Here is a 19,519-nt window from a genome sequence, read left to right on the forward strand (position 1 = left end):
AAGCTGAGCCCTCTAAAACCACTACAGATCTTTTTTTTAAGGGTGAAAATTTTAAATGACCAAAAAATAAATAAAATAATAAATAAATAAAATAAAATAAAATAAAATAAAATAAAATAAAATAAATAAATAAAATCTCTCTTGCCTTTATTCACAGCTGCTCAGAATAAACCCATCCACCAAACAAGATTTACCCACCAACAATGATTGGTTCACTTACATGTTTTTTAACTAGAGAATGTGGCATAGGTTTTTCAAAGCTGACCATAACCAGTTAGTGTGTAAACTGTAGCCGTACCAAGCAAAAGAATTGTGATTTCCTTAGAATGGAAGTCGGAAGGAAGCTTTTTTCTTAATTTAATTTTTTTCCTTGAGAGCATTTATAGTATTTTATTTTATCAGAGAGACATGCTTGCTCTATGATCAAACAACTTTTCTTATGTTGTATATTTAGGTCTCTAGGGTTGTTTTATGTCTTTCTCTCCTTTAATGTTTCCCGCATGTTTAATTTAAATCATTTTCCTTTTATCTTTCTCAGGATTTCAAACTATTTCTCTTTCCTAACCTTTGTACTCTTGCTCCATTGAATTAAAAAAAAATCAAAATGAGATTTTCTTGTAAATGTAAAACCAGTAGCTACTTCTGCATCTTAAAGCCAAATTCCACCAAACAAACAGTGAAACTTTTTGCTTTTGATTCCAGTGAGCCTTAATTGATATGTGGTCCCTTCCAGGTATCTAGGGGTGTTGGCTATTTGATTAGTAGGTAACACTGTGCTTTTGACGCAACTCCCAGGAAGAGAAGAGGTCACAGCCGGAGAGAGCATATTTTAAGACTTCTGGTGCTACTTGTCCTCATATTTTGGGTTTGGGACTCAGGGAAAAAGGGACTTTTGTGCCCTTGGAAGCAAAGTGTGGTCAAATTCTCTCAGCATTTTTGCAACCAGAAACCATGCAAATGCATTTACAAATCCACGTGTGGTCTTGCTGGCAGTTTTTGAGCACAACCCTCTTTGTGAGGTGGTGATGTTGATACCTGTTGTCCATTCATGGCCCTGCCCAAAATTGAGCAGTTTTCTCCATAACTAGGTAGGCACACTCTGCCTAACACAGAGAGCAGGTCTCACTTTGTCTTGATTCCTTGTCTACAGTGATTTCTCACTACTGCCTTGGGATCATTTGAGTGTCAGTCCCAGCCCCCTTGACTCCCATTCCTGTCCCTACTATAAGGAAGACCAGAGTTTCCTTCTTGCTCTTGACTTTGCAGGTCTGAAGGTAGCCATGCCATTACACCTGGCATGGCTATGTGGCAGGTTCCTGCAGCGGAACCCTAGCAGCAACAGTTTTGGCAATTCACATCTGTCTTGCCTATTTTGTCTGAGTGAGAATTTCTGTGAGGTTATTTGGAACATAAGTGTCTTCATTGTGGTAGGAGGCACCTTTGCCACAAAGGGAAACCATCATCTATTCCCAAAAGAACATTGAATGAGAAGCCTACACATACTGAAGACCAGAGGGTGGGGTTCTATCTTTGAAGCTGGCTGTGAGGAGTATTTTGAAGGAGACGGAGCAGAGGCAGAGGCACAATGTCTCAGAGTAGCTCTAACCCTCTGCCCTCTGAGCTCCAGTGAGGGGCCAGTCGCAGCACCCATTATCTCTCTATGAGTCAGTCCCAGCAGTGTGCCTGAAATGCTCCTCTGTGTAGAGTGGTGACCTCTGTTCCATAGCCAAAGTGATCCTTCATCCAACTTGCCACATAAGGACCTACAGGCAGCTTCCGGTGCTGTACATGAAACCTTGCTGTCAGAAGATGTGGCTCCCTTGGGGGAGTTTCCCAGAATGGAGAATCTACTTCTTTTGTCTTCCACCACAGCCTCAAAGGGAGCTGCTTTGGGTTTCTAAACCCACCAAACCCAAGTACAGATCTGGACTCTGTGACACTCTCTCTGGCCAACTTCTTCATCTGTTACCTAGGGATCAGTGCACCTCTTTGGTTCTACAATTCTTTTGAGACCAAGTGAAACAAAGCACCTAACATAGTGTTTGACTTGTGGTAGGTAGCTGTGCCCATTTCCTATTCCCCAAACATTGTGGTTCACACTTCTTGATGGCAGGGGTTGCCTGCTGTATCACATTTTGCAGGATACAGGGAGCAAGGGAATTCTTGGATTTTCTGTGGAGTTGTGAACTTTAAGTTGGTGTGACCCACCCATGGCCCATAATCACATCAGACATGGTTAGCTTGTGTTTTGTTTTCAATTTTAGTGATTATGGCAGCAGAAAGTTAGAACTAGAAGGAGCACCATGGAATCCTACAGCCAGAGATCTCTAGTTAGATTATGGCTTTCCAATTTCTTCTTACATTTCTCCCCATATTCTGAAGATTGCCTTTACCTACTTACTTCTAAGTTTTAAGCCAATGCCAGGATTTTCCTCCCTCCACCAGTCCCTACCCCCTCTGCCACCCATAAATGGAGGCCTATATCTTGGGTGGAAGGCAGAGGGTCCCAGGAAAGTGGCCCCCAAAGTGTGGGGTCTGTGCACTTTTGTATGCAAGATAACCCCCTGGAAGGCACATTTAAAACTTCTGTTTATCTTAATATTAAACACTAAGAAACTAAGCTCTTCAAATATTTAATATTTGGATGGATACCAGCACACTCATGTAGTCTGATTACCAGAGGGTCAAGGTTCACAAATGATAGTGTTTATTATTTGAGAAATTTAAAATATTTATATGCTTAGACTTAATTTGTTCTTTCCAGAACCTCTGTGGGTGATAAAAACCTTTGCTACCAAAAAAAAAAAAAAAAAAAAACCTTTGCTACAGGTCTGCTCAGGAGGGGTTGGCTGCAGAGAGCTGCAGAGTGCTGGGAAGGGGCTGGAAGACTGGAGTTCTAGTCCTGGTTCTACCACTAAGTAGCTGGCACCATGGACATGCATGCACCTCCCTTGGTCTGAGATTTCTCATCAGTACAGGAAAAGCTTGGAGGTTGATCTATAGGCGAGGCCCCTTCCAGCTCTAAAAATTTAGGATTCAGAATGTAAATATAGAAGCGTTCCGCCCTTAGCCTTTTTCCTTTGTAGTTGGTTTGAACACCTTTACTTTTTTCATGTAAGGAATTAATCTATTGCTCAAATGATCCTTACTGTATTTCATCCTTTTTAGTTAGCCTCTTCAGCTCTCTATGTGTCTTCTCTCGCAGTGACTGTCTTTTTTCTGCTCTGCTGCAGTACCTCCCAATTCTCAGAATCTGGGTTCAAATGTCTCACATGCCATACAAAATTATGTGTCACTTGAGCATCACAAAACTTTTTAAGTTCCATATTTCTTTATTGAGTCCTGTCTCTGCTGTTATCTTCTTATCAGCCCGATGAGACAGTTCCCCCGTTCTTTCTTGAAACATCAGATATCCAATCAGAGCACGATTCCTGGCTCCCAGCCTCCCCAGGTCACTTGCTATTATTGACAACTATTATTGACAACTTCGCACTAATGGTAGGCCAGGCAGTGTAATATGAACCCTCTATGCATTATCTTATTTAATTCCTACAAAAGCCCTGAGTGGTAGATATTGTTACTATCCTCATTTTATAGAAAAAGAAACCGAGGATAGAGATTAGAGTCCTTGCAATGCTGCTTTTACAAAATAACCCTGAAGCACTTAACTTCCTAAAAAAGTCTTTTTAGGCGTAGGGCTACTAAGATCTCTGTTCTGTTAGAAGCTCTTCCTCTTCCCCTCGGAGAGAGGGTTTTCTCTCTCTCTCTCCCTCTCCCTTTACCTCCCTTCCCAATTTCTATAGCTTTACAAATCGGTAATTGTTGACAATTGTTGACAGTTGAACCTTTACTAAGGATTTAAGCTGGTCAGAGGAAGGCAAAGTCTACTTGTGGGTGGCCTCCCCCAAACCTGGAAGGACACAGTAGCAGGGGTCTTTGGATAAGCTCAGAGTGAAGCTGTACTGACCACCCCCCCTCCCAATTGGTTTTATTACAAATTCATCCCCAAACTTTGCTTACTCAACTGGGGAGGGGGGCACACAGCAGTAGGTAGTAAGCCCCTTGGAAGTTCTGTAGGGATGGGACACATCAATACTTGATGAGATCTGTCTCTGGCTCCTCCTTGCTGCACAGACACCCACACCCTGCCACTGGCCCTGCATAGTCCAGGTGTGGCTTCTGAGGTGTGACTTGCTGAGAACAGGGCATCAGGAGACCACGCCTGCTTTGCTGTCTACTGTGGGGCTTTTAATGACATTATCAAGTGTACACAGGATTCTCCTTGCCCCCTTCAGCCCAGCCCCATTGGTCCTGAAGTTCAACATGTGAGTCCTGAGAAGAAATGGCAGGATGGGTTCTGTGTCCTCTGCAGGGTGATGAAAAGGAGTGAGAGGTTAGATTGAGTGTTTTGTCTCCACACCTGGAGCTATTCTGAGCCTTCACCATCTAGGGGAGGGGTCTTGGGATCTCTGGTGGGAAGTGCAGAGGATTTGGAACATGAACACAGTGTAATTTCTACCTGTAGAAGGTATTTCTCATTTCTGTACTTTGTTGTTCAGTGTTGGCTAGTGACTGTGGTGCTCAGGGGATGAGCACTCACCCCTGAGCTCTGCTTTTAGACTCTATTTCCATGGCTAATCCATGACAAAGGCTGTCCATGTCTCTGAGACAGCCCATCCCATCCATGATCCTTCTCTTAGCACATCCTGAAATGACACCCCTAAGTAGGAGATGATACATCAACACTGTACCTGGTGCATATCCACTGAAAATCCTACTCTTTATTCCTTTTTGGTATTTCTACACAGGCTTAAAAAAAAATTTGAGGTAACAAACGAATTGTCAACTTCTTTTTTAATATTCAATTTTCTCATTCAGATATGCCCAAACAGTTCATTTTCCCAAAAAATTAAATAATATTAAAACATAAAATCTGTTGATTATCTTGGGTTGTCATGCCTCCACCATTTTGCATGGTATAAATAATGCATATTTTGCAATCAGAATAGAAAGATGCTGTAAATGATACTGAGTCCTGGGAGACTATTTTTAATCAAGTTGATATCAACTCTGCTGCAGTCTCTTGGCAAGTCTCTGCATATTTATTTTTCTGCAGAACAGCATTTAAATTAGGATTTTTTTCTTTTTTGGTACAGAGCAATAGTTCATTTTGTGTGTCAAGAAATTGTTCTATTACCTCCCTATTTTTATTTCCTATTCAATTAATAATATGAACAAGAGACACTGGTGTTGGTAATGCTGGTCTGCCTGCATTATCACTTCGACTTCTGAATTCAGTTAAAGAAACTTACTGAACAGCTACCACTGTTTCAGGGACTATTATTTTCAAACTAAAAATTACAACACGTAGTCTGTTAAGATTTTGTTTGCTTGGTTTTTCTGTTAATGAAAGTCCTGTCAGTAGAGATACAAACCCTAAATCACATTTAAGTATATAGCATTTAATAGATTGCCTTAATTGTGGAGAATAAAATTCCATGAAACGCACCTTGCCCAAGGTCACAGAGGTAGATCCTGTCCTTGAACTCAAGTCTGTTGATACTAATCAAGGCTGAATTAGTAAGAAGAATGGTATTCCCCAACCTTTGTACTCGAAAAACAAGGAGTGTTGACCAGGAAGCCCCTGAAAGGACCGGTTAGTGTTTGAGGATGTTGTCAATCTAGCAGAGCCTCAGCTGCAAAGATAGAGACTGACATCTGTGTGACCCTTCATCATTTGTTCGATTAAAATATAAATAGAGGCAGAAGTAAAAGTAGCATTTGTCTTATAAGGGGATTTTATACAGTTGTTGATTTTATGCTGTAGCGTGCAATGTCCTCATCCATTGGTTGAGAATACCCTGTTTTCCTTACCTGGATGACAATGAACAATTAAGGTGAGTTGTCTTTAGGGGCAAAGTCTCTTCCCTTTGATCTCCCAATGTGGGGCAATAGGAGAGTTTTGGAAACTTGTGACAGTTTCTGGGCCCAGAAATCCCATTTTCCCCACCGACAGCTGCCTCAATGAGATGTATCTAATCCTGAGATGAGCGCAGTGGCCTGGAATTCATTCACCTGGCTAGTATTGGTTGAGCCCAGCCAGGTATCAGGCACTGCCCTGCATGCTGGGGACATAGCAGGGAACAGATGTTCTCCTAAGGTTGATTCCATGGCACTGAGCTTTCTCTGATTTGTACAGGGCCATGTTAGAGCTAGACTGCTTGCTCTGTGGGCTCCTTGGTGCTGGGCTTTGCACAACGTATCTTCCATACTAATTATAAAAGTGTCTGCTTCGTGGTGTCATGCAGATGAAAGAGGCTGATACAGGGTGGATAGTAAACATGCAATCACACAATTACTATTAACTTTAGAATGATTGCTATTTGCAGCAGCCACTCACCTTATTATGAGAGGCAATAGATATGATGGTTAAACTCGAAGATTCAAGAGCCGGATGGCCTGGGATTGAAAGAGCCAGACAAGTTACTTAACTTCTCTGTGCTTCACTTTCCCTGCCTGGTGAGGTGGTGAGGATCAAATAAATTATCGTGTAGAAAATACTCAAAACAGTGCTGGCATGTAATGGGAAGTAGCTGTTGTGCGAGAAGAAGAATATTCTCCCAAAGGGGAGAGGGCCACCATTCTAGATTTCCTAGAGACTAAGAGGGAAAAAGAACAGTGCTTACCAGCTCTCTAGAAAGAATAAATTCCAGGTGCCCAAGAGAGAATTACCTCCTTGGCCTCAAGACAAGCCCTTACCCTGGGATCCACTAAAATGTCCCACATGTGGCTCGGGGGGTTTTCTGACTGAGAGAAGACTAGAGGAGGGGTCTTGGGATCCCTGATGGAAAGAACAGAGGATTTGGCACATGAATCCAGAGTAGTTTCTACCTGTGAAAACAAAACCTACTCTCACCTACTATCCAAAAGGGAATCTGGTCCCCCCCCATGCAGGATTTTCCACAACAGACAACAATACACCTGAGAAATAGAATAGAGCCATTTCAATTCCCTGTGGCTAGGGGCACTTGCCTGGCTCAGTCAGTAGAGCAGATGATTTGGGGTCATTGGTTCAAGCCCCATGTTGGTGTGGAGTCTACCTAAAATAAAAATACATACATACATACATACCCAACAGTTAGACTTGAAATTAATGGGAGGGACCCAGGAGATAATGGCAGTGGGTCCCCACATATGAAACATGGCACCAGGACACCTGAGTAGCTCAGTGGTTGAGCATCTGCCTTTGGCTCAGGTCATGATCCCGGGGTTCTGGGATCGAGTCCCATATTGGGCTTTCCTCAGGGAGCCTGCTTCTCCCTCTGCGTATGTCTCTGCTTCTCTCATGAATAAATAATAAAATCTTTAAAAAAAAGAAAGAAAGAAACATGCACCAAGATGGATGGTGAGATCAGTATGGACAACCCCACAGTGTGTATTTTAAATTGAACGCCTTCATTATTATTTTAACATGTATGGAAGAAGTAAAGCTAACACACCAAACTGGTGATTTGATGGAGGTGATTGTTTACGATTTAGTTGAATTAAAAAGGACAGTTCATAGAAACAGTTAAAGCATAGAAACGGTATAGAAAAGTTGTGAAAATAGTTGAAGATGACTCTGGGTTTGGGAAACTCTGGAGGATGTTGTCTGTGAATAAAGGGCACAACTCATTTTAAATCGCCATGGTTGATGTATCTTGTGGGGGCAGAGACGGGGACCCTCCTGCTTCAAATAATCTTAACACTAAAGGAACTTTTAGGGTGAAAGATATACAAATCAAGAACACACCTTTACAAATCAGAGAGGAAATCACGTTGCTGCTGCAAACATTTTTCATAGCGAAGCTTCTAGAACTGGGCAGTCATCAACCCATCGGTAAAACTACTGTGTAATTCCTGAAGTGACGTTGATCCATGGTGTGATGCTTCCAGAATAATGCAAATCTTTATAATACTTTTATCTTTGATGATACTACACAGTGACTTAATATTTGTGAAGTGCATGGAATAGTGCCTGGCCCCTTCTAAGGGTTATGTGCCATGATTCATCAAGCCCAAAGATGCTACTAGTTGTAGGAGAGCCATAATTATTTTATTCTTCTGCTTTAAAAAGAAAAAAAAAAAACTCCAGAAAAAAGAAACCAGTGTCAGTTAAGCTGTGACATGACATTGATTATAAAGGTACATCCTGAGCAGCCCCGGTGGCGCAGGGGTTTAGTGCCGCCTGCAGCCTGGGGTGTGATCCTGGAGACCGAGGATCGAGTCCCACATCGGGCTTGGGCATGGAGTCTGCTTCTCCCTCTGCCTGTGTCTCTGCCTCTCTCTTCGCTCTCTATGAATGAATAAATAAATCTTTAATAAAAAAAATAAATAAAGGTACATCCTTGGCTGTCTGGCGGGCTCATTCCATGGAGCATGAGACACTTGGTCTTGGGGTCATGGGTTGGGGCACCATGTTGGAGGTAGAGATTGCTTTAAAAAAAAAGGCATCCTAATTTCAGAATATTAGAATGTGAAGAAAATGCATCTTGGAATTGATGAACTATGTTAACTGTTGATTTATAACATCTTAGATTTGAACTGTTCTTTGACACAGAAAATGGTGCTTTGGAAGCAACGTTCCAGGTTGAGTAAGTCATAAGTCAAAGAAAGCCTGCTTCTTTTCCTGCTGGGGATCCATTTGTGCTTAAAAGAGTTTACTTATAGCTGCAACCTGGAGTAAACAACAGGAATTGGAGACCTGAGCTGATGTGGACTATCAAAAAAATACAGAAAATAGTGTCATGTGTGTTTCATTTCACTTCACAGGATTCTTTCATGTCCCTTAATCTTATCTTTTTTCACTGAAAACCGGTATTTGTGTGTGTGCACATGTTACAAATATATGCTCAGGCGAAAAATAAAACCATACAGAAAGGACACTTAGAGATGCAACAACTGCAATGTTTTAAGAACCATATTTCCACATAGATATTTTATATAAAAATATCATACATGCAATTAAAACAAAATGTGGGCACTTTCCCATCTCTTGTTATTTTCTTACAAACTTCTTTTCCCTCCCTCACTCCATGTTACCTGCCTGGTATATACCATCCACATGTTGTCCTCTGATTATGTCATCACGTAAAACCAACTTTACCCTGAGAGACATTGGGGGCTAGGGTCATTGACAGTCTTATTTGATCCTTAGGCTCCTCATGGCAGCCCCCAGGGGTTAGTGTAATGTCAGGAACCTCCTTCTGTTGAGTGGGTAGGTCAGAGGGCTGAGAGACTGAGTGATTTGTGGGAGACCTGTGAGTCAGTAGCACAGGATCCTAGCTAGGAGGGCTGGTCTTTGAAAGCTGTCCATGATTTCTCTGAGATCAAGTTGGTCACAGATAGAGCCATGCAACCCAAGACAGCCCCAGTTAATGCATCATGTTCCAGCTTTATTATTAAAGCTATTAAGTCCTCCTGCACTCAGAGTGTCCCTGTTTAGATGATAAATTATGTCTGCGCTAGTCGCTTCCAGGAAGATTGCCTTGGGCCAACCCTGGCTAGGAGACTCTGGCCCTAGTGATCCTGGAGCCAGCATCTATCTACACTTGGCCTTGATGATCACATTGGAAGTAACTTGTAATGTGGCAGAAAGAACAAAGACAAGGAAGTCAGCCCCTGGCCCTTTGTCACAGGGATTAACTGAGATCATGTCAGTAGAAATGTTACACAAATATCAAACTTTTGGTCAGGTCACATGTACTTAACATGAATGATAGCTAGTGAGCACATATTCTGTATTCATTGAGGACTCCTTACACTTTATTGCCAAACACACAGTGTGCTTCTGTTCCCCAGCCCCTCTAAGCAGAGGCAGCTTGGTACATTACAATCCTAGGGTCACTTTACCATTTGTAAAATAGTGACAGAGAGATTATAATAATCATGTCTTGCAGAGCTGTGAGAATAAATGAGATCATGTAAAGTATATCAGCACATCTTTATGGGTTCGGTAAATGTTAGTTCCATTTACTTGAAGGATTAGGGGAATGAGGATATTTGTTGGTTACAGACTGCTTCATCCCCACCCCACCCTCCACTCTACCAGAAACACTTCTTTGTACTCTCTTCACTGCAGTTCAACATACCCATGTATGCTTGCTTCACACGTACATGTTCACATCATCAACATAGTGGAGGGGGGTGTCTAAATTCCATAAAGTTGAAAGACATTGCAAGTCCAGTGTGAGTTTACAGTGCCTGGCTCAGAGGAAACAAATATTTATGGTTGATTTTTTTTTTCCCCCATCATTTGCCATAGAAGTGTTTCATTCTGGTCAAATAGCAGAACTTCAAAAGGTAGAAATCCTAGACTGTCAACTAAACGATTAAAGTACAACAGATAGTTCTGTTCCTTTCCTGTTATGACTCACTAGGACAGAAAAATCCCATTAAAAAACAAGCCCCGTTCAACAGCAGGCTAGAGCATTACCCATTGTCCATTGTTCACAATCAGAATATGGTTTATCAGCTTTTTAGGGTGATACACTAGTTTTCTAGTCCCAGGTTTTTTTGGCAATCAGATCTGCCGTCCTATTGTGCTCATGGACCAGCTAAACATCCCAGACGTGATAATATCTTGTCATCCAGGCAACACCTCCCAATCCACTTTTCAAACCTGGAAGCGGCACAGAACCCAGGCTTACAATGATGATCCCAGCTTTGGGATAGTCCCGTCAATACCCAACACCACCCCCAGAAAATTCTCCAGTGTATCAGCATCATTTTCAACATTTCTATTTATTTGGTTATTTTACTAACACATGCACGTATAGTTAAAAAGAAAATAAATTGCAGAAAAGTTCAAAATGGAAAGTAGCAGTCACCCACCCTTGTCCCAAACCCCAGGCTTTCTTCCCAATGGAAACTTGTGTATTTTTCAAAAAAACAAACAGATGTCTCTTAAGAACTTGAGACAATTGCAGTCTGCAGTCATTCTGTGCTTCGATCCACATATTGATTGTGATTTTCATGAAACTGGGTATCTTTAAGATTTTTCTCTGTCAGATTCCTTTTAATGACCCACTGGAACTCCTTTGTAGGGTGTGCCATATTCTTGACCGGTGCCCCCGAATCACGTGTCCAGTTTTCCTCATCACAAACTCTGCAGTAGTGAGCAGGCTTGTACATACGTCATGGTGTACATACTTGGTATATCTTGAGGTAAATTCCTAAAAGTAATTGCTGGAACAAAGAGAGTGTGAGTTTTATTTTTATTTAAGTAACTATTTTTATATTGGTTGGCGTGGCTAGAATTTTGATAGCTATTTCCACATTACTCTCTAAAAATACTGTGCAGTTTCCTCTTCCTGGAAGGCTATAAGATATTTATGATCACCCCCTCCCAGCCAGGCCCTGCCCGACACTAGGCCTATTGTATTTAAACAGCACATTTCATGACCTCCCTTTTCTGGGTGTCCGAAGGGTGTTGAAGACTGTAGTCACCCAGTATATGGTCTCCTCCTCTCTCCTGGATGAACCAAAGAAGAACAGTGCTGCCTGAGACACTAGTAAGAGTGTCTGTAGCACCGAAGCTGTGGCAGGCAGGGGCTCCCCCCAAGGCTGAGCTAAGGTAGGGTTTCAGGGTAGAACAATCCCTGCCTTTGTGTGCTGACTCACCTTTGCTCTTCCTGGTCCCCACCCTGGTAAACACATGCAAGTTAGTGACACTCTGCCTTTTAAAATCAGAGAATCAGCAGGCGGGCTCCTTCCTTTGCACGAGGGACTCCTGTGTCTTGATGCCACCTCCTAAGTGTGAGGAACAAACCAGGCCATTATGTGGATATGGGTAAACTCACCTTTCTAGAACTTGTGTGTGAATCCATTGCTTTTAAATAAACAGAATCATCATTAGAAACCACATATGGAGGGGCGGTGGGGTGGCTCAGTCAGTTAGGCGTTGGACTCTTGACTTTTTCATCTCAGATCGTGTGATCTTAGGGTCCTGTGATAGAGCCCCATGTCAGGTTGTGTGCTCGGTACGGAGTATACTTGAGTTTCTCCCCCCATCCTCATCCCTACCCCCATGCTCACTCGTGCTCTTTCTCTCTCTCAAATAAATAAAATCTTAAAAAGGAAAAAAGAAAGAAAGAAACCAAATATAGGCCCAAGAAAGTCTGCACTCAATCCTTAATGGGAAATATTTCCCTCATAATTTATAATTGTCAGGGCTAAGAGTAACTTTTATCATCATCATTATTGTTATTTTCATTTTTATTTCTTAGCTGGCACATCAGTAGCTGTATTCTTTCCTTGGTACAAGAACCATGCTCTTTAAGGACTGTTGGATGCATAGTTGCTGAGTACCCCTACTTGTTTAAAATATTCCTATTTTTGGGCAGCCCCGGTGGCACAGCGGTTTAGCGCCGCCTGCAGCCTGGGGTGTGATCCTGGGACCCTGGATCGCGTCACACGTCGGGCTCCCTGCATGGAGCCTGCTTCTGCCTGTGCCTCTGCACCCCCCTCTCTCTGTGTCTCTATGAATAAATAAATAAAATCTTTAAAAATAAAATAAATAAATAAAATATTCCTATTTTTAGTGCAAAAAAGCAAAAAGTTTGAATTACCCATCCAAAAAAGAAGCCCACAGAAGAGAAGGAAGCTGACTCTTGCTGAGGGGAGAGCCTGGTAAGCCAGGCCTTTGCCAACTGAAGAAAGTGGCCCTCCTCAAGCAGATGGGGAAGTCCCTGTCACTGTCCTTCCTTCTCCCAGCGCGCATGTCAGCCAATCCTGTACCCCACCCTCCCAGTCAGGAGTGAGAGCAAGAAGCAAAGAGGTCAAGATTATTTGCCCCACAAATACAACTCATATTCTTGCAATTGTAACACAGTAGTTTGTGGTCTGAAGGTCACATTTGGCCTCTGCTCCCGGAAACATTGTCTAGGATTGTAAAATGTTAACCATTTTCCTGCTGGGTTCCCCACTTGTTGCCTGTCCTCAGCTGTGTTCCAAGGAACACCTCTAGAAAAGTCATGCTATGATCAAACTCTTTTGTCCCCTACAGAAAAACAGAAAACAGTTTTCTGTTTCACTGTGGGAAACTATCAAGCTTGTCTGGGCAACGATGAGAGCTTATGCATCTATGTTCGGTTCCTAGCTTCCCTGCCCAGGTTCTCACCCTGTGCTAGAATTGCCCAGCCCAGCCCTGGCCCAGCCCTGGCCCAGCTTTCATTTACCATGGGGTGGGCTCTGATCTTGTCCTTGGCAATCCAAACAGGTGAGTTTTCCCCTCAAAGACTCTGATTGTTCCCACCCTTTCTAGCTCTCTCTCCCTTTACCTCATCTGAATTGATTTTTTGGGGGAGGCAGGGCAGAGATATGAGGGAAGAGGAAGGAGAAAGTAATAGTAAGGTGGGGAACAGTAGAGATGTTACAATTAGAAGACTTTGGACAATTTACAGTTTTTTTCATTAGTAAGGGAGTGAATAATACACAGTATGGGGGATAATTGTGAAGGTTGAATGAGTTCTCATATATCATCACCTGGGAGAAGGAGGGACAGAGAGGTGAAAGAGGGGAAAAGGTATTTGTGACCAACTGGATATAGGAAATGTGTCAAATAAAAAATAACTCCAGTGTTTTAGTCTTTGATGCTAAGAGAAAGTGGTCATTAACAAAGATTATAGGTCTCTTTCATGATGAATTCGGTTTTGGAGACAGTCTATCATTCTGTGGCCATCTTAAACTTAACAGGTGGAAATATCCAGTAAAGTCTCCAGGGAGACAGTGTGAAGAAACAATGATGTTTGAATGAATTTATCATCATAGAGACTTGAGTTCACATCTTGTTTTTGCTGCTTGCTAGTTGGGAAGTCTGTTTCCTTCCACGTAGCATGGGAATGTTAACCCTCTATCATTGAGTTGATTGCAATAATAAAAGCCACCACAAATCAAATGGCTGATTGCTTTGCTTATAGTAACTACTCAGTCTCACTATTGGTTCCTCATTCTTTAATAGATAGAGGTCTGAAGGCCCCCAAGGGGGACTCTTTGGCATCGAGGGATATTTGAGATCATGAGAGTCAATGAACTCCACAAAGCCCTGTTTTAATGAGAAATAGTTACCATAAAAAGGACACTGCCTCTGAAACGGGACAGACAGTAATATATCATTCTGCAGCAAGACAGAATCAAGATAGTTAGGTTGGATACCAAGACCAACTGGGGTTACCTTGAGGAGGCAGTTTCTGTGGATCAGTACCAACACATACACTGTGACACAGAGCCCTTCCATTTCTTGTCCTTTGCAGGAGTTAAATAACAGCTTGTTAATACCCTTCTGTTTTATTAAACCGTGCTTACAGGGATCCCTGGGTGGCGCAGCGGTTTGGCGCCTGCCTTTGGCCCAGGGCGCGATCCTGGAGACTCGGGATCGAATCCCACATCAGGCTCCCGGTGCATGGAGCCTGCTTCTCCCTCTGCCTGTGTCTCTGCTTCTCTCTCTCTCTCACTGTGTGCCTATCATAAATAAATACAAATAAAATTTAAAAACCGTGCTTACATTTTTCAAAGAGAAAATAACATTTTTGGCCTCTTAAGTAGGTGGGTATTTATAGGGGTTAAAAGCAAACAAACATGCCTACTGGTTAGTTACTCTGTGGCCCTAATTTTCTAGGCAGAATAATTTCTGTGAGTGCCCAGAAAAATAATCAAGGAAAGAAGGGAGGACAGAGAAGGAGAGGAGTTGCCCGGAGTCTTTATCTGGTTGGAAGTAGACTGTGGACATTTGATTGAGATCCAGTGAGTCATGCTGGATGCTTTTTCTCTCTTTCTGCTGTGCCACAAGAGGAAGAAGGTGTGGTGAGGTCTGGGGTAGTTTTGTAGAACTGATGCTGCATGTGGTTCTGCAAAAGCCAAATATATCATATAAAGATGCCCTCTGCAAGGCAGCATGGGTGGCAAGCCTTCCAGAGCCCTTTTCTGGAGCTTCAGCCCATGGCACTGGTATGCCTTTCCTATGGTAACTCTTTCCTGGCTGGTTTTTAAAAACTGTTTTTCCTAGAGCCTCTTAGAATTGCTCTTATGAAGGACTCACATCTCCTACAGAGAAAACATTACACAATTTCTAAAAGTGGAATTTAAATGGTATTTATTTTGTTTCCTTCCACCTTCCCTTTATCTCAAAGAACTTCCTTATGACCTTTTCTCATCCTAGTTTTGATGTCTGAGCACGTGGCCTTTCTAGATACCCTTACTACCCTTATTCAGAATTTTTTTCTCCTTCATCTAAATCCCCCAAAGAAAGTGAACTCTTAGGATGGGGGCAGGAGCCGAATGTCACTCAGGTCAATGAACACCACACATGTGCAGCACATGACATGACATCTCCAGTAGGATGCTTGTAGGCTGTGAAGGCAAGGGAGGATCTTCTAATAACTTGTCATATATCATTTACCATTATCACATATATATTAGATTTTTGCCCTAGTGAGTGTAGACTATAAGGACTATCCTTCCTTGTCTCATCTTTTCTGGCAAATTCAAAATAATTTAGATCCACCTCAAATGGCACCTTCTTCAGGAAGTTGTTTCTGTCTTTCCTAAGACAAAGAAGTCTTCTGCACTGCTGGAACATCCATTTTATATGAGTTTTCATTTTGACTGTTGCTGATTAATGGATTACTCCTGTCAATATCTAGGGGTCCTTCAAAGGACATGAGCTCCCCAAGAGCAGCCACCATGGTGCTCCCATCTGCCTCTAACTCCAGGACTTGCACATAGCTGAACATACGGGCATTCCACTATAGAAAGGCCAAGTGAAAGGAATTCCTGCAGGTCACAGGGTGTTCAGAGGCCACCTCTGGTGTTAGGTTGTAAATCCAATAAGAAGAAAAGGGCTACCGCTTCATCTCTCCAAGGAGGCTGTGGGACTGGATGAGGTCCTCCTGTCCACAGCATGTTCTGTAATCACATTTAGGCTGTCTTGTCCATTTCCTCATTAATGTAGCAGTGATCAGCCATCAAAGTGTAGCTTATCTTTTGAATCTGGAAGGCCAATATTATGTTGATAGTGATAAATTTATGGAGGGAAAATAATTTAGATGGCTTGAGAAGTTAGGATGAGGTTACCTAGCTGTTGTGTGATACATACTGCTTCTGCTTCTGAGTTTTGTCATATAATTTGCAAAACAAGTCTAGAAAGTTTCTGTTTTATTGCTTATTTTGTTGCTAATTCTACAAAACAATAAGGTTGAAGGAATTACTGGATATCATTAATCATTTATTGTATTATACTCGAAATACTCTTTAGGACTTCATATGTTATTTTTCCTTAATCCTTACAGCAACTCTATGAAGTGGGTCTTAATTTCTCCCATTTTACAAATGAGAAAAGAGCAGCTTAAGTGACACAATGAACCTATATGACTCTTCTCCACTTTTCTTAGTTCGTAGATGGCAAAACTGAAATTTGAATTCAGATCTGTTGATAACAAAGTCTTTGTTGTGCTCATTCTGCAGCATTTGATATAAGGAATATTTGGGAACTTAGTGGCTTTGTTTTTTTTTTTTTTTCACCAGGAGAAAATAAACCATCCTAATAATTGTGCATTTTATGTTCACAGGGAAGCAAAGGTGCCTACCGGTACCACTGGCAGAGCCACAATGTTAAACACAGTGGCGTGGATGACATGGTCCTGCTCTCCAAGATCACAGAGAACGCCATCGTGGAGAACCTAAAGAAGAGATACATGGATGACTACATTTTTGTATCCTTTATTAGTTTCTTTGGACTTATTCTGAGATGACCATATCCATAGTAACGTGGCGTATTCCTAGCATGAGAAGATCCACTTGAAATTCTGAACTGACACTATGTGCTCAAATCATTTTCACCATTTCAGAACATGGTTTTGTACTTTTCTGTCCCTTGGTTGAGGTTGTGGGAAGGGCAAAGATGATGCTAAATTATTTGTCTGGAATTTCACGAAATCAGGATGCAGCCAATATTCATCTGTTTCAATCGATGGCACTGAACCTTTGACGTACTTTAGCCACGCACGTGGTTTCTAAAACCTCTGCTGTTCCTAGGGAAAGTCCTGGCCTGCAGAGAATTCTATCGATAGAGCTCCCCAATTACAAAGCAGACAGTTAAGTTCAGACTTAAAAGGTTTTAAAAAGATTGCCTCATGCAAAAAATATGCAATTTTGCCAGTTTTTCTGCATTCTGTGTTTACTAAAGGAAACATGAGAAGTGAAGATCAACTATTGAAAATGCCTGACATTCTTGAGTTGTTCTTTATGTTTCAATTTTAGCTTGCCAGATGCCATTTTTTATGGGGCTTTAAAAAATTCAGAATGGAAATTTGATTCAAATGTGTGTTGACTTCATTATAAACAGAGAACTGTGATATTTGCTTAAGTTCCTACAGGATTCAGTTTTGTTTGGTACAACTATATAAAGATCTCTTAGTGAAATTATTGTAGAATTTTAGATATGCGAAGGTCTGTGCAAATCTATATTGCTGTACCAGAAGGTTTAACTGTGATGCTCTTGTTAACTTCTGAAGGCAAGGTATTTCAGAGGACCATTAAAGGTGGTGTCTTTGCAACTGTCGTTACATACATTTTAGATTTTAACCCCCAAAGCTTGAAGAGGTATATATAGTTTTAACATCTGTAGCTTCTGTTCGTTATTATTTATGCCACTCATTTGACTATTAGTTAAAAGTGCCCATACATATGCAACGATACTTTTGCAGGGACTGCCTTTCTCATCATTCGTGAGTGGGGAGTTCAACACAACAGGATATACTAATACATATATTCAACACATCCAGCAATACTAATTAACAAAATTATTCCAAGACACTTGGATGGTTCTGACCAGTACTGTGCTGTTTCTTATTTGCCAGAGGAAATTTTTACCAAATCTCTGGGTAGTTCAATGCCTAAACCCCTCCTTTTAACTATTAATAGATATGTTTGGATTTGTTAGCTACATTAATAATAGCATCTTGATCTGAGAGGTGACCTACCACCTGCAAATGAAATCTGCCCACTGCCCATTATATAACAAATGTTTTATTGAAATATGGCCATATTCATTCTTTTACTTATTGTCTGTGCCTGCTTGCAAGCTATAAAGCCAGAGGTGAGTAGTTGCCACTGGACCGTAGGACCTAAAATCATTACCTTCAGGCCCTTTACAGAAAACATTTGCTGATTCCTAGTTATCTGTGCAGAGCTTCCTTTTAATTTAATTGTAGGGAAGCAGTTGTATTCAGTGGTAAATTTTCATTTTATTTGGTCAAAAAAATTAAAACATGCTCACTTTATCTGGGCTTATCACCATGAAAACATTTTAATCCCTTTGATGTGCAAGTCCCATGGCACAGGGGAACTGCCAGGTGATAAGGGTTGGGTGCAGGATATGGATTTGGACTCCCTGGCTTTGAACCCAACTCTACATGGGCTTGGTGACCTCCTGCAGCTTTTATGCCTTTTGTGATCTGTGTGCCTTGATTCCCTTGCCTGTAAGATGGGAATGATAATAAAATGTCCCACATGAAGCTATTGTAGGGTTAAATGAAATAATGAATGCAGTAAGTAACAGTAAACATTACTTATTATTAGCATATACTAAGGCAAGTGTATAAGTTCCTTCCACATTTCTGAGTTACGTTCCAAAAATTCAATTTTAAAGTTGCTTATTGAAAATTCAAATACATTTTACCATAGAAACTGTTTTAATTGGAGAATTGGTTTATTGACAAGCCCATAAAAGGTGAATTTCCACTGAATATAGTTGAACAAATTTATTGGAATGTTCTTAGAACATGGGTTCAGCTTATTATGTTTTTTACATAGAAACATGGGTTTTGAAAAAAACATGTTAGTGGTTATCATCAGCCAGTCCATCGTCCAGCTGGGCAGACTCACTTCTCCCCATAAAGAGGATTTACCCCTAAAACTAGGGACATTCTTTCATATATCTACTTAAAAAGTAAACGTGTTCATTTCACATGATTTATAAAACACAGTCAAGGAAGGAGAACACTAACATCATTTAAGATCCCACCATAACCTCTTGGTGTATGTTTTTCAATTTAAACACATACATATATGCATATGTGTGTATGTGTGCTTTTTTGTTAATTTTAACAAAAATGGCATCATCTTGCCTCATATATTTCTTAGTTTCATGCATAATTCTTGGCATGGTGCATTGTATTAAGCATTCATTGAAAATCTGTTGACTATCAAGACTTGCTTTTTATATTCAGACAGCAGAAGTTTCAAATGACTCACACAGAGGGGGCTGATTACGAGCCTTTGAATTAATGCCTTTGAATCAATGGCTGACTAATCGTGTGTTCTACCAAGGAAATGAGTTAGTTGACCACTAATGGCTTCATGTTTTAGAAATCTCTACCCACTCAATACACGAGAAACTCCGCATCCGTGTGCTTTCCATCAAGAGCACAGAGCACCTTTCAGCTTTGAGAAAGCTTGATGATTCTTTTGGATGTTTATGAAA

The 19,519-nt window shown here is 41.3% G+C and overlaps 1 protein-coding gene across 1 annotated transcript in view; it reads left to right on the plus strand.

Annotated features, from left to right (window-relative positions):
• MYO1E (myosin IE) overlaps nt 1–19,519 on the plus strand; it is a 198,905-nt gene that overhangs the window by 62,541 nt on the left and 116,845 nt on the right. Inside the window, exon 2 of the mRNA XM_041745375.1 lies at nt 16,605–16,748. Coding sequence (XP_041601309.1) covers nt 16,605–16,748 — 144 coding nt within the window. The remainder of the gene's footprint in view (nt 1–16,604; nt 16,749–19,519) is intronic.

This window comes from Vulpes lagopus, chromosome 2, assembly GCF_018345385.1.
Source record: "Vulpes lagopus strain Blue_001 chromosome 2, ASM1834538v1, whole genome shotgun sequence".
Classification (NCBI taxonomy): Eukaryota; Metazoa; Chordata; class Mammalia; order Carnivora; family Canidae; genus Vulpes; species Vulpes lagopus.